Consider the following 14,465-nt stretch of genomic DNA (forward strand, 5'->3'; position numbering starts at 1 on the left):
AACTGTTTTGGCAGTTGGACTCTGTACACCACCACATTGAAGTTGAAAGGAAACACTCTCAGATGGGAGTGAAGTCAGGACTTTCAGCTGTAATTCAAGGGGTTTGACAGAAGTGGGGCACTAACCATTTAGGAAGGACAGCCAGTGGCATACACACACCCATCATTAGTGGCTCATAAGTAATGGAATGAATGGCTGACAAGCAGCTGCATGGCCAGGTGTGGCCTGTTTCCTGGGTACTCCGTGGCCAATCAAGCAGATAAAAGGCCTGGAGGTGGTTCTGAGTGTTACATTTGCATTTGGTAGCTGTTCACTGGAACTCCCAACATGAGGTCCAAAGAGGTGTCCATGTGAGTGAAGGAGGCCATCATTAGGCCGAGGAAGCAAAATAAACCCATCAGAGAGATAGCAAAAACAGTGGGAGTGGCCAATACAACAATTTGGAACATCCTGAAAAAGAAGGAATTAACTGGCAAGCTCAGCAACAGCAAAAGGCCTGGCAGACCATGGAAGGCAACTAAAATGGATGACGGCAGAATGCTGCTCAGGGTGAAGAGGAACCCTTTCACAACATCTAGCCCGGTCAAGAATGCTCTTGAGGAGGTAGGCATGTCATTGTCAACATCTACAGTCAAGAGACAGCTTTATGAATGTAAATACAGAGGCTTCACAACAAGGTGCAAACCACTGGTAACGCTCAAGAACAGACAGGCCAGATTAGCCTTTTCCAGCAAACACCTAAAAAAGCCTGCCCAGTTCTGGAATAAGATTCTTTGGACTGATGAAACCAAGATTAACTTGTACCAGAATGATGGGGAGAGAAAAGTATGGAGAAGGAAAGGAACAGCTCACGATCCAAAGCATACCACATCATGTGTCAGACATGGTGGAGGCAGTGTTATGGCATGGGCATGTATGGCTGCCAATGGAACTGGGTCACTGGTATTTATTGATGACCTGACTGCTAATAAAAGCAGCAGGATGAATTCTGAAGTGTATAGGGCTATACTTTCTGCTCAGATTTAGTTGAATGCTGCCAAACTGATAGGATGCCGCTTCATATTGCAGATATGGATAATGACCCAAAACATACAGCAAAAGCTACCCAAGAGTTTCTGAAGGCAAAGAAGTGGGATGTTCTTCAATGGCCAAGTCAGTCACCTGATCTCCACCCAACAGAGCATGCTTTTCACTTACTGTAGACAAGACTGAAGGCAGAAAGACCCACAAACAAGCAGCAGCTGAAGGCAGCTGCAGTAAAGGCCTGGCATCTCGAGGGAGGGAACTCAACATTTGGTCATGTCCCTGGGTTCCAGACTTCAGGCAGTCATTGACTACAAAGGATTTTCATCCAGGTATGAAAGGCGACCCTTAAGTTTGAAAAGATGTTGGTTTGTTCCATTACTTATGAGCCACCAACGATTGGGGGGGGGGGTGTATGCCACTGGCTGTCCTTCCTGAATGGTTAGTGCCCCGCTTTTGCCAAACCCCTTGAATTACAGCTGAAAGTCCTGCCTTCGCTCCCATCTGGGTGTGTTTCCTTTCAACTTCAGTGTGGTGGTGTACAGAGGTGAACTGCCAAAACAGTTATCCTTGTTCCAATATTTCTGGCCCTGACTGTACTTCTCCCGTTTCAGAGCTCCCTTTGACTGCTGAATCATACAAGGAAATTGACAAGGCAAGGCTACACATATCAGACAGGTGAAAGTGCACTCCTGCACACTTGCAAATGAATGGGAAAAGATATAGTAATTAAAAAATTCGACCCTATTTGCGTAGTCCTGAAGTGCTGGGGGAAAAAAGTGGTGAACGAGAAGGAGTAGTGATTGGTGCGGGGAGGGGGCTGGGACGAGGAGACAAGGCGGGTTCTGCCACAAAGGTGCCTAGGATATGTGCCAGACCTGGCTGGAGGATTGAGGGGGAACGACCGCGAGAACAAGCCATGGCAGGCCTGATCATCTGTCTGCATTCTGTGGGTGGCTCTGCAAACAACCAACCCAGCATGGCTTATTTGCAGGTTGGCTTGGTGTGACGTGCGAGCCTGCCCTCTGTCTTGTTTTATTAATATGTAAGCAGCTGTGGATTAGGAGTGGCATAAAAATACTTCAAATAAATAATAAGATTCTTTTAGTTGGGCATAGTAATCACTAAGTTTTTTTTAATGCAGGTGTCTAAATTAAACACTGGCTCAATTCAGAAAACACTAGTCTGCAAATCATGACTTGGACATTGGGCATCTGGGCTTATGCACTCCCTTCTCCCTTTCCTGGTTTTCTGTAGCTATAGTTTCTGTGATGTCCAAATTGGGCCAAGGGTGGTTACAGCTAACCATCAACTGTCCCCAAACTATGGTTTGAAGTGGATTGGCAAACCATAGTACACAACCAATTCCTGGGTAGTATGAATGCTAACCATAGTTTGCCTGATATGGGTGTCATGGCAAACTATGGTTAGAGCAACCAAGGAAATGGGGTGGTAGTGGAGTGGAATCTGTAAGACTGCTGCACTTCCCCAATTTCCAAGCCATGGTTTGAAGATCAGGTTTTGTGATGCTTGAACTGAATCTCTGAGTTATAATAGATAAGGATGAGCAACTGAGAATCCAATCTGCTCCCCAGGGGCTTTCCCTCTGGCCTCAGCATGGTCCCCAGCTGCTGCTACCACCACCACCCCTTGCACTTCAGCAGCTTTCTCCTGTACTAAGACTAACAGAGGTGTGTCTAACCTCATCCTCTCTACAGTGGAGATGCTTTGGCAGAGTTCTTTCCTCATGCACGCTAATGGCTCACTCATGCGTGATTCAAGATGCAGGGAAACAGGAGTGAGAACTGAGATGAGTAAGTGGGGTTTTTTGCCAAAGCCTCTGTCGCTGGTCATAGTGGAGGTGAGGGAATTAAAGACCTCATTTGTGTCTTGACTTGCAAGGGAGGCTCAGTCAGTAGACCCAATGCTGCTGACTCTTAAAGACCTTTTCAGATTAAAGTATGATCCCTGTTAAATTAATTGCTAAATGGCCACTGGATTACTGTTCATTTAGCCTGCATTCATGTTGTTTGGTTGTAAAAGGATAGATAAATCAAGACTATCATCAAGTGAAGTATCGCAAGAGTAATTAACGCAGACAGAAGCTACACTGCTTGTTTGGTTGCACGTTGTATCAGATGCCTGAAGATCAGATACACACTAATGCTGTAAATGCAGACTATGGAAAAGCCCATGCTATCCTCTTGCCTTTTCTAGCAAAGGAAGTTGGAGTGGGAAATGTGCATGCTCATGCTTGAGGCTGAAGTGATTTGCTCTTCTGTATTGCAGTGAAAAATTTGTTTTTTAAAAAATATTGAAGACAACTGTAATTGCTTTAGAATTTACTGTAGTATGAACCATGTTTTACAGGGCTCCATTTTCTATAGGTTCTGTACCCCCACCCCTATTAATCTTCCTAAGCTATTTATGGAAAAATGATGTCCTCTTCATAAAGATAGTTCTCTTAAAATGTGATGTTTCTCTTTTAGCAAATGTTCCCTGGTCACATGCTACAGTGTACTTTAGTTGGAATGCTTTTGTAACATGCTGGCAGGGATGCAGATCTGTTCAGATTAAAGGGCACTTTACCTTATTCTGAGGTGCAAAAATACACACACAGTTTATTACCACGCTTAACATTTCTTTAGGTAAAAATATACACTTAAGCACAGTTATAGCAGGCATTTCTAAGCAATAGGTTTTTGCCTAAAGGACTTTACTAGGTCATGCCTTTATGCTATTAATTTAAAATTCATGATGCCTTGATCTGTTTTTCTTACATTCACAAATTTGCTTAATTATGGAAAGTCCTGGATTATAGGTTGGGGGAGAAATGTGAATCCAATGTATGGACTTTAACAAGCTTCCAGGTCTTGGCTCAATCATTAAGACAGGTTAATTTCTTTTTAATTTGGTCCAGTATTTTGCAGTAAGCCTGGGAATCAACTGCCAGGAAATACAATGACATAACAATGCATGCCGAGTACTCTATAAACAGTCAGTATGGTAAACAGAAATTAAGATTGAAAAGTCACTTGCCAGTGCTTCATGCAGAAGCAGTGATGCTAATGTTTAGAAACAGAGTTGCATCCATGCAGCTAGGTTTTCTTACTGGGATAGTGTGGTTTTAAGATGTATAAAGCTGATGAAGCTATTTGCACAGGGTGGCTGAAAAGTTAAAAACCATGTCAACATATACTTTGAGACGAGTTCTCATTCTTTTTAGGTGCATTCTATAAAAATGCACCTGTTTCAGTGATACCTTTTATAAAGGTATACCTTTGCTGTACCATCAATGGTTAAGCTAACAACTGATGACAAATAAAGCTACCTATGGGTGAAAACTGAATTGATTTTAGGCTTTATGTAACTAAAATAATACTTCCGGATATGTTGCTGAGCATTTTCTAGCCTCACTGTCTCCAAAAGCTGCCACTTTAGAATATAAATTTTTTAACAAACCTGCAAGCAGGACAGCCTTTGTCCCATCTAATATGTGCAGTTTGCTGTTCACAGTCAGATGAAGACCTTCATAACCTTGAATTAATTTGTGTCTGTGCTTAAATGGATCCCAAATCTTAATCCTAGAAGTCACGAAATGAAGATTTCATCAGTTCTGTAGTGTTCAGTATGAAAGACAGATTGGACAATAACTTGTATATAAACAGTGAACAAAAATTTGCATTTTCTTCAACCTGCTCTCCTGTTCAGTGAAATCTGGAGTACTGCACAGCATACTAATTTAGGGGGACATAACGTTAACAATCTAGCCTTAGGTAAGTGGATATTCTTTTGCCAAATACTATTGTGGTTAATTCATAGTTGATTCTTCTAACACTTAAAAGTTTTGATAACTCCTTCAGGTTCTCTTGTTACTGGATTAATTGCACCATTTTGCCTTTGTAACCTAAGTGGCCCATATAGGAGTAGCCATCAAGGAAATGGCCCATTTCTCTGCTTTTGTTTGGAGAGCAGCCAGTGCTTTAGGATCTGTAAAGTCTTAGTACTAAAAATATAAATACTAGCTTGCTCCACAGGCAAGAAGCTTTTGAAACTCAAAGGGCTTTCAAGAATAGTTTGTGATGCAGCATGGGCCTCTACTGTTTGGGTGGGGAGGCAACATGCATTTGGAATGTGCAATCCCTTGTTCCTGGCAGAAGTTACTTCTGGTCCTTAAGAGCAATGCCTATATGACTAAATCAAAATTGTTGCATTAGGTAGCAGTAACTGAAACTTTTTGCTGCTAGGCCTGAAGAAGGGCTATGAGGTATTTGCAACTCTGCCACCAGGAGAGATGGCTCCCCTGAAAAGTAGCCCTTTATCTAGTGTGTGCTTAAAATTTCCTGCACATAACGAGGCTTATCTGTGTTTCTCATGAGCTTACGGTTGAAAGCCTAAAACGTAGCATACCGGAAACCCTTACATATGTCTCCAGCTGTCTCTCACAAAACTACCAGAAGTCTTTGTTCAAAAGAACTGTGTGATTTACTGGGCAAACATTGGCTTTTTACTTACCTGTTTTCCATCATTGCTCCAAAAATTATTCTACTAGCATCAGCAGTAATAGCTGTACAGCAGACATTTGGCTCATTTTTTAATCTTTTCCTAACCTACATTTTTAAGGGAGAGAGAAACCAATTGTAAGTATTTTGCTATGCACTGACACCTCTTTATGGGATAAATTACAGATCACCTATCCTAGCATGTAAGGCTACTCTTTCCTATAGGTGACTATAGATGGCAGACTGGAGCACTGCTTCATTGGAGGTAATGTTCTCCTGCCCTTTCCCACCCTTCCAGTGCTTCGTTGGTTCATGTTCTTCTGTTACTTTTAAACAACAATATATAATGTATTAGTGAAGAGCCTGCGCCAAGAAATGGGTATCCTACTAGAAGCTGGATTGGGAGCTGGAAGCAAGCTGATAGGCCTGGGTGTCTGGATTGGGGCAGGATGGATGGGTGACAGGACACCAGGCCCAAAAGTTCTAGAACTGGAATACTTTGTACCATCATTTTTAAACTTCTATAAGTAGAGCTTGAAAGAGAGTGGTGCTCAGTGTAAATCACATTAGCAAACCATTTGCAAAGAAGTTCTGACTGCTGATCGAATGTGCTCCCTAACTGCAGAGAAGCGTAATTGCAAAGCAGATCTTCTATCATTGCAAAAATATTTCAGAAACAATACCTTTCCCGTGGCTAAATTCCATAGTGTTACATAGCTCACTTTCTCCTCCTCGCTGTAATTGGAGAGCACCAGGTAATGCCCATTATAGGTCAAGGCAGCATTGTGTAAGAAAAGCATGGATTCCCTGCTCTCAAGAGTGTGGAGATGGGACATGGTTTCCAAGCTGAATACTGACAGGTGATGTGCATAGTAGGAACACACTGCTACCTAAGAAGAGAGTGGGATGGTTAAAAAAAAAAGGGGGGGGGAGGAGATCTTGGATCACAAATGTGTTTCTGTGAAATGTTGGTTCAATTACCTTCTCAGCAACTAGCAGCTAAATAAAAGGGCTTAGCAATAGTCCTATACCACCAAAGCTGGACAAACCTAATTAAACATAGGCCAGCTAGGTATGTAGGAATGAAGGGGTGAAAGGCAATGATGTTATCACCTTTGCTAAACGGACTGGCAGAATTCCACCAACCCCTCTTCACCTTTATACTGCCAATGAGTTCGGATCCCCTCTCTTGCTCCATATATCCTTTGAGAATCCTGCATGTCCTGCAAGAGGAGGAGCATTCCTGGAGTGATGCAGTGGCTCATTTGCTAAATATCTCATCTTCTATCAGAGCTAACTAGGTCTAATTAAGGACCCAACATATTGATGCCCGCAAAGAAAATACTCTGTCTCAAGGAGCATGTACAGTCAGGGCCAGAAATATTGGAACAAGGATAACTGTTTTGGCAGTTGGACTCTGTACACCACCACATTGAAGTTGAAAGGAAACACACCCAGATGGGAGCGAAGTCAGGACTTTCAGCTGTAATTCAAGGGGCTTGACAAAAGTGGGGCACTAACCATTCAGGAAGTGCAGCCACTGGCATACACACACACCCATTGTTGGTGGCTCATAAGTAATGGAACAAATGGCTGACAAGCAGCTGCACGGCCAGGTGTGGCCTGTTTCCTGGGTACTCCATGACCAATCAAGCAGATAAAAGGCCTGGAGGTGGTTCTGAGTGTTACATTTGCATTTGGTAGCTGTTCCCAACATGAGGTCCAAAGAGGTGTCCCTGTGAGTGAAGGAGGCCATCATTAGGCTGAGGAAACAAAATAAACCCATCAGAGAGATAGCAAAAACATTGGGAGTGGCCAATACAACAGTTTGGAACATCCTGAAAAAGAAGGAATTAACTGGCAAGCTCAGCAACAGCAAAAGGCCTGGCAGACCACGGAAGAAAACTAAAGTGGATGACGGCAGAATGCTGCTCAGGGTGAAGAGGAACCCTTTCACAACATCTAGCCAGGTCAAGAATGCTCTTGAGGAGGTAGGCATGTCATTGTCAACATCTACAGTCAAGAGTAGGGATGCACGAAAGTCACTTACCTGGTCTCGCAGCTTGCTTTGCGGTGGGGGGGAGGCGCTTCGCTGCTCCCCCCGAAGTTCAGGCTGGGGGGGGAGGCTTCCCCCCTCGCCCGGCCGAAATTCAGGCCGGGGGGGAGGCTTCCCGCCTCGCCCGGCCGAAATTCAGGCCGGTGAGAACCGCCCCATCTCCCCGGCCGCGAACTTCAAAAGGAAAAAAAAAAACGCCCCTGTGATAGGCTACGTAATGATTAACGTAGCCTATCATGGCTAGATCTGCAAAGTCAGCCGTGATAGGCTATGTTAATCGTCACGTAGCCTATCACGGGTGAGTTTGAAAAAAAAAAAAAAGCACGTACGCAAATGGCGGCCCCCATAGGGAGCCGCCATTCGCGTTCCTTATTTAGTCCCTGTAGTCTACGTAAAGATTTAAGTAGACTACGGCGAAAATAAGGGCAACGCTATTTGCGTGGGTTTTTTTTAAAGTCACCCGTGATAGGCTACGTGACGATTAATGTAGCCTATCACGGCTGACTTTGCAAATCTAGCCGTGATAGGCTACGTTAATCGTTACGTAGCCTATCACAGGGGCGTGTTTGTTTTTTTTTACTTTTCTTGTAATGGCGGCGGCGGCTGCCGGTCAAAAGACCGGCTGCCGCCCCCGCCCCTGACGAAGACCTGCTGAACCGCCGCCGGGACCCGCCGCCGGGAGGGACATTCGTGAAAGGTAAGTCCCATCCCGGGCGGGGGGGCAGAGAATTTCTCCCCGAACAACCTTCGGAGGACCGAATGTGTTGGCACTCGGCCCCCTGAAGTTTCGGGGAGAAATTCTCCCCCATCCCTAGCAAGAGACAGCTTTATGAATGGAAATACAGAGGCTTCATAACAAGGTGCAAACCACTGGTAATGCTCAAGAACCAAACGGCCAGATTAGCCTTTGCCAGCAAACACCTAAAAAAGCCTGCCCAGTTCTGGAATAAGATTCTTTGGACTGATGAAACCGAGATTAACTTGTACCAGAATGATGGGAAAAGTATGGAGAAAGAAAGGAACAGCTCATGATCCAAAGCATACCACATCATGTGTCAGACATGGTGGAGGCAGTGTTATGGCATGGGCATGTATGACTGCCAATGGAACCAGGTCACTGGTGTTTATTGATGACCTGACTGCTGACAAAAGCAGCAGGATGAATTCTGAAGTGTATAGGGCTATACTTTCTGCTCAGATTCGGCCAGATGCTGCCAAACTGATAGGATGCCACTTCATATTGCAGATGGATAATGACCCAAAACATACAGCAAAAGCTACCCAAGAGTTTCTGAAGGCAAAGAAGTGGGATGTTCTTCAATGGCCAAGTCAGTCACCTGATCTCAACCCAATAGACCATGCTTTTCACTTATTGAAGACTGAAGGCAGAAAGACCCACAAATAAGCAACAGCTGAAAGCAGCTGCAGTAAAGGCCTGGCAAAGCATCTTGAGGGAGGAAACTCTCATGACCCTGGGTTCCAGACTTCAGGCAGTCATTGACTGCAAAGGATTTTCATCCAGATATTAAAGGCAATCCTTAAGTTTGACATGATGTTGGTTTGTTCCATTACTTGTGAGCCACCAACGATGGGTGTGTGTGTATGCCACTGGCTGTCCTTCCTGAATGGTTAGTGCCCCACTTTTGCCAAACCCCTTGAATTACAGCTGAAAGTCCTGACTTCGCTCCCATCTGGGTGTGTTTCCTTTCAACCTCAGAGTGGTGGTGTACAGAGGCCACCTGCCAAAACAGTTATCCTTGTTCCAATATTTCTGGCCCTGACTGTATTTGCCTGACAGGACCCAGGGTCTATCAAAGTCACCTCAGCCTGATTATGTTCCAGCAATAGTGCTACCACTGGAGACTCTTGGTGTACACATGCACACCCAGAGTGCAGCTTCTTAAAAGCAACCTGTTACATGATAGCAAACAAGCCTGCAAAATTCAGTTCCTTCGTGTTCTTAAATTTAAACTAATTCATGGAACTAAACTGTTAGCAAGGTTATTGCAAGTTTAATATGAATCCTACTCAGTTCTTGCATATACATAAAGAATCAAGAGAGGCTCATGCAGTCACTGTTTATACACACACATGCATAAACTCTCTCCCTCTTTCTTGTTCAGGATATAAAGTTGGGCCAGGCAAGGTTATGTGGAGTGGAACGCTGCAAACGGGATGATCCTGCTGGAGAAAGAGGTGGGGTGACAATCCTTGCTCTCCCTTGCAGTCCCTTTGTCCATGAGAATCCGCTCTGGGGAGTTAGGGGACCCCTCCAGAACAGTGTTTGAGTTGCTGCTGGGGGCTGAATGGGGAAGGAGGAATTGGCTGCCCCACCCCTTCCTGCAGTGAGGAGTCTGTTGATCAAGGCTCCTTCAGTCAATGGAAGCAGCTCTTCCCTGTGGGGAGGGGCAACCAACCACTAGTTTCCAAGCTGTAATTATCATTTTAAACACCTAAAGAAAACACGGTTGTATGCATCATAAAACAACTAACAACAAAACCCTGCCCATATGCTTGCAATCTAAGTAGAACTTACATATGAGGTATATCCAGTTTCCTAATCAACTGCTATTAATGTTTAATAAATCAAGTTCATAATCATACAACAAAATTAAGGTTGCATGCCCTTTAACATAGAGTTCTTCATGGTCTCTGTGCATCACACACATGGGCTCTGCGCCTGAGCAGAGCCAGGAAACTTCTATAGCTGAGGAATTTTGGCGGGAACTCTTCCCCCACCACCCCAGTGTGCATGTCCCTAGCATGGTCCCACTTATTCCTTCAGTTGTCTTTCAACCGCCAATGTGGTAGCCTCATGAGGGAACTTCTATTACGCTCAGTTCAATCTGAAACTGCTTTTTCAGCTGAGGTTTTATTCTTTCTGTCTTCTTTCTGTCAACCTTTTTTCTATCTTTACTCTTTGTGTTGTTTTTATTTGATTTGCTTTTCGCAATCTTGCGATTGCTGTTATGAGCATATGGCCCTTAAGGCGCTGTTTAGAAAGTGTGTCCATTGTGGAGCCAAGTTACCGCTGTCCGACTGGCGTCCTCTTTGGCTTTTCTGCCTTGGAGAGGGCCACTTGTTGAGGCTTGTCCTCATTGCCAAGCCTTTTCAAAGCAGGTGAGGCAAAATTGTTCTGACCAGCTGAAAGCCACGCTCTGGAAACATGCACTGGAAGCTGCCAATGATCCAAAAGGTGTGGCAGGAACCTCAATTTCTCCCTCATACAATTTGCCTGCCACTCAGGAGCCTGCTCCAGTGTTGGGGTTTTCATTCCTTCAATGTCGTAGTCAGCGTACACAAGTTCCTCCCACTCTGGGCTGATCTTTGATGTTCTCATTGGCTAAGAAGCTAACCAAAAAGGCTAAAGATTCAAACCAAGCTAGCCTGTCTTCTTCCAAGCTGAAAAGGAAGAAAAAGACTTGTAAAAGGTTGTATTACCTCACTTGGGATCGAGCATGCCCCTTGGGCTCCTCCACTCTTCCCGACTCTGCGCAAGTATCTGGGGATCAACAGCGACCTCCACGATCAGCTGTGTCTCCAGGCACTCCAACTCAGGATGAAGCGTGTTCCTCGCTTCCAACCATTCCACCCAATTCTGTTCCAGCATCTTGGAATCAACAGTGACCTCCAGTACCGGACATGTTTCTTACTGCTCCATCCATGCCTCAGGGTTGAGCACAGTCCCCTGTACCAATGACTGTACCACATGCTCCACCAATGTTATTTTCACGAATTTGTATAGTGAATCCAACACCTGCTGGGCAGCCTATTCCGATCACATTGACAATGGAGGGTGAGATCCAAGATCTGTCCCCAACGGATCTGCCCATTTTGCCACCTCACCTTAACCAACTAGAAGGGTTTGACACAAGCTGTGATTGGCATTCACAATCACCAGATTCAATCTACTTGGTTGCTTCTTCTAACAGAGCTCATCCTCCTAGTTTTTATGAGCAAAGCCACTATCAGGACAAGTCTAGGTCACCATTCTATGAGTGGGATAAACATTCAGCCTGGGACTCGCAATACAGGAGACACCAGGACTGGGTTGAAGACTGTGATGATTCTTACAGTTCTTACTATCCTCCTTGCCATCCTGATCCTCCTTAAGTCATTACTGACAACACTCATCAGCAATGGTATTGAGACCTCCAGATCGAGGACACTTTTCGTGCACCCGCTCTGACTACACTGACTGCACCATCTGCTTGATTGCTGCTACAGACAGCGCAGCTGCGGACCATTCTGGCTACAAACCAGCCGCTGGCTAAGCTACAGTCACTCTCACAGACTAGCATCAGTGACATCCCATTGAGGGAGAGAATAGGCTCTGGGTCAGGTTCCAGCAGAGGAACCTCTGCTTTCTGATATGGAAGGCTATCAATCCAACACCACAACTCAGACCTCCTGCCCTCTTTCCATCTCCTTGCCTGATACAGTTTTCAGGCTGAATGATGCTGTGTTCACATCAGAGCACCTGGGACAATTTTCTAGTCAGGTTCTGAGAATGGCACAGGCCTTGGGCCTAGAGACCCAACAGGTAGCCTCCACGGTGCAGGATCCAGTTTTCAAAGCCATGAATGCAGAACTATCCTAACCAGTGGCTATCCCTCTCCTCCCTGCACTAGAGGAGACCATTAAACAATGCTGGAAAGCCCCCTCCACTATGCCACCAACGTCCAAGTGCTTGGAGGGGATGTATTGCTTACAAGAGGCTCATGCCAATTACCTATTCAAGCATCTGGCCACAAACGCCATGGCTGTCAAGGTGGCACAGGGGAAGGCTCGTAGGGCACATTCTTCTCCAACTGACAAAGAGGACAGATGCCTTGACCTACTTGGGAGGACATTATATTCCTACCCTGCAATGGGTCTAAAGATCTCGAATTATCAGGTGTCTATGTCTGGATACCAGCTACCTTTAGGGAATAATGCTGGGCAGCTCCTTGAGCATCTTCTGGATGACAACAAGGAGTTAGGTTGCCTCTTCCAATCCGAGGCTTTGAAGCTGTCGAGGCAGCAAATAAATACATCTTGCCATGAAGTTGACTTTGACTCAGAAGTAGGGATGTATGGATTCCCCACCGTCTGTCCGGTGGGGAATCCATGGGGGGGGGAGCCGTTCCTCCTGCCCTCGGAATCCTCTGGAGCGGCTCCACTCTGCAAGGATTCCGGGGGGGGGGGGGAGGAGCCCAGCTTGGGGGCCACTTACCTTGCTGCCTGCTGGCCAGAGCCATTCATCTCCTCCCTGCCGATCGCCATAAAAAAAAAAAAGGCGGTCGGCAGGATGTGCCCGTAGACGCAAATAGAGCCATGAATCTTGTGTATAGGTCTATGTGTCCATAGGCTTATACACAAGATTCATGGCTCTATTTGTGTATTAGTCTATGGGCACATCCTGCTAATCACTGCTTCTTCTTTTTTTAAGAAATGGCGATCGGCAGGGAGGAGGCGAACAGCTTTGGCCGGCAAGAAGCAGCTGAGTGCCGTTCTGCCTCCAATCCTCCTGGAGCGGAGGTAAGTGGTGCCGATCCACTGCAGATTCCTGAGGCCAGATTCAAAAGAATCTGGCCTCATTTGAATCCACGATGGATTTCTCCAACATCCCAGAAGTACTTGTTGGTTCCATCGCCCTGCATCGCCACACCTAGTTGAGGTTGGCTGGCCTTCTGCAGGAGACTAGCGCCTGCATCGAAGACCTGCCCTTCAGTGGTTAAGGGTTGTTTAATCCAAACACTGACAACGCATTAGACTCAGTCCAGAAGGCCTTTACCATGGCAAATGGGTTTTATGCCCCAGCAGCCATCCAGGCAATGACATTGGTTTGAAGGTTCCACCACCCGATATCTACCCCACCAGCTGGGGCCAGTGCAACAGCAATGCTTTCAAGCGACGACATAGGGAATGTCTTTCTTGACTTTGAAGTTCCATAACTATCTCCACAAGACAGACAGTAGAAACAAGCGGCACCTTTCACTCAGACTACCTTCTTTTTCATCCCTGCACTTGTCGTCCCATCTTCAGAACTCTTCTGTCCTCTTATCATTGGACCTGGTGCATCATCACATCAGATTCCTGGGTTCTTTCCATCGTATGGAGGGGCTCCAGGATCGAGTTTGATATCCTCCCTCCGCTCAATACCATAAAGGTCATGGCTCCATCTCCTATTCTCTACCAGGAGGCTGATACTCTCCTTGGGAAGGGAGCCATCATACCCATTCCATGTTTGTATCTCCGTGATGGGTTCTACACGAACTGCTTCACAGTACCAAAGAAGGATGGAAGACTCCAACCGATCCTGGACCTCCAAGAACCAAATCTGTACATTTCACCCAGGACATTCCGCATGGTCTCTCTAGCATCCATCCTCCCTCTTCTCTCTCAAGGTGATTCGTTTGCCCCTATCCACCTCAAGGACACATATTTTCATATCGCCATAGAGGAGTCATTCCAACATTATCTCCAATTCGCCATTGGTCCTGATGTCTACTACTACTTCTGGGTGCTACCCTTTGGCCTCTCCACCGTCCTGAGTATTAACCAAGTGTATGGCAGTGGTCTGCTCCCATCTCTGGATACAAGGTGTCGAGGTGTACTCATACATCAACAATTGGCTGTTGGTGGCACTGACACAGAACCATCTTCTTTGGTCGATAGAGGTGACCTGCAATCTCCTTCAGATAGGGATGTACGAATCCCTTACCTTGTTCCATTGTGGGGGCTTCTGCGGTGGGGGGGAGGCGCTCCGTCCCTCCCCCCGGAATCCTCTCTGGTCAGCTCCGCTCCACGGCCGTCCGCAGCCGGAGTTCTGGCCGCGGCCAGGCTGCTGCGGATGCAAATGGCGGCCACCGTAGTGGCCGCCATTTGCGTCCAGCCAGGCT

At 45.9% G+C, this 14,465-nt stretch overlaps 1 protein-coding gene across 1 annotated transcript in view; it reads right to left on the reverse strand.

Moving 5' to 3' along the window:
- The window catches only part of LOC146344075 (uncharacterized), a 90,807-nt gene that overhangs the window by 4,803 nt on the left and 71,539 nt on the right, over positions 1-14,465 (reverse strand). Inside the window, exons 26-28 of the mRNA XM_084856512.1 lie at positions 6,209-6,415; positions 5,539-5,633; positions 4,486-4,607 (exon numbers count right to left, since the gene is read on the reverse strand). Coding sequence (XP_084712638.1) covers positions 4,486-4,607; positions 5,539-5,633; positions 6,209-6,415 — 424 coding nt within the window. The remainder of the gene's footprint in view (positions 1-4,485; positions 4,608-5,538; positions 5,634-6,208; positions 6,416-14,465) is intronic.

The sequence above is a fragment of the Heloderma suspectum genome, chromosome 5 (genome assembly GCF_057233095.1).
Source record: "Heloderma suspectum isolate Gila_16-S chromosome 5, 16-S_ref, whole genome shotgun sequence".
Taxonomy (NCBI): domain Eukaryota; kingdom Metazoa; phylum Chordata; class Lepidosauria; order Squamata; family Helodermatidae; genus Heloderma; species Heloderma suspectum.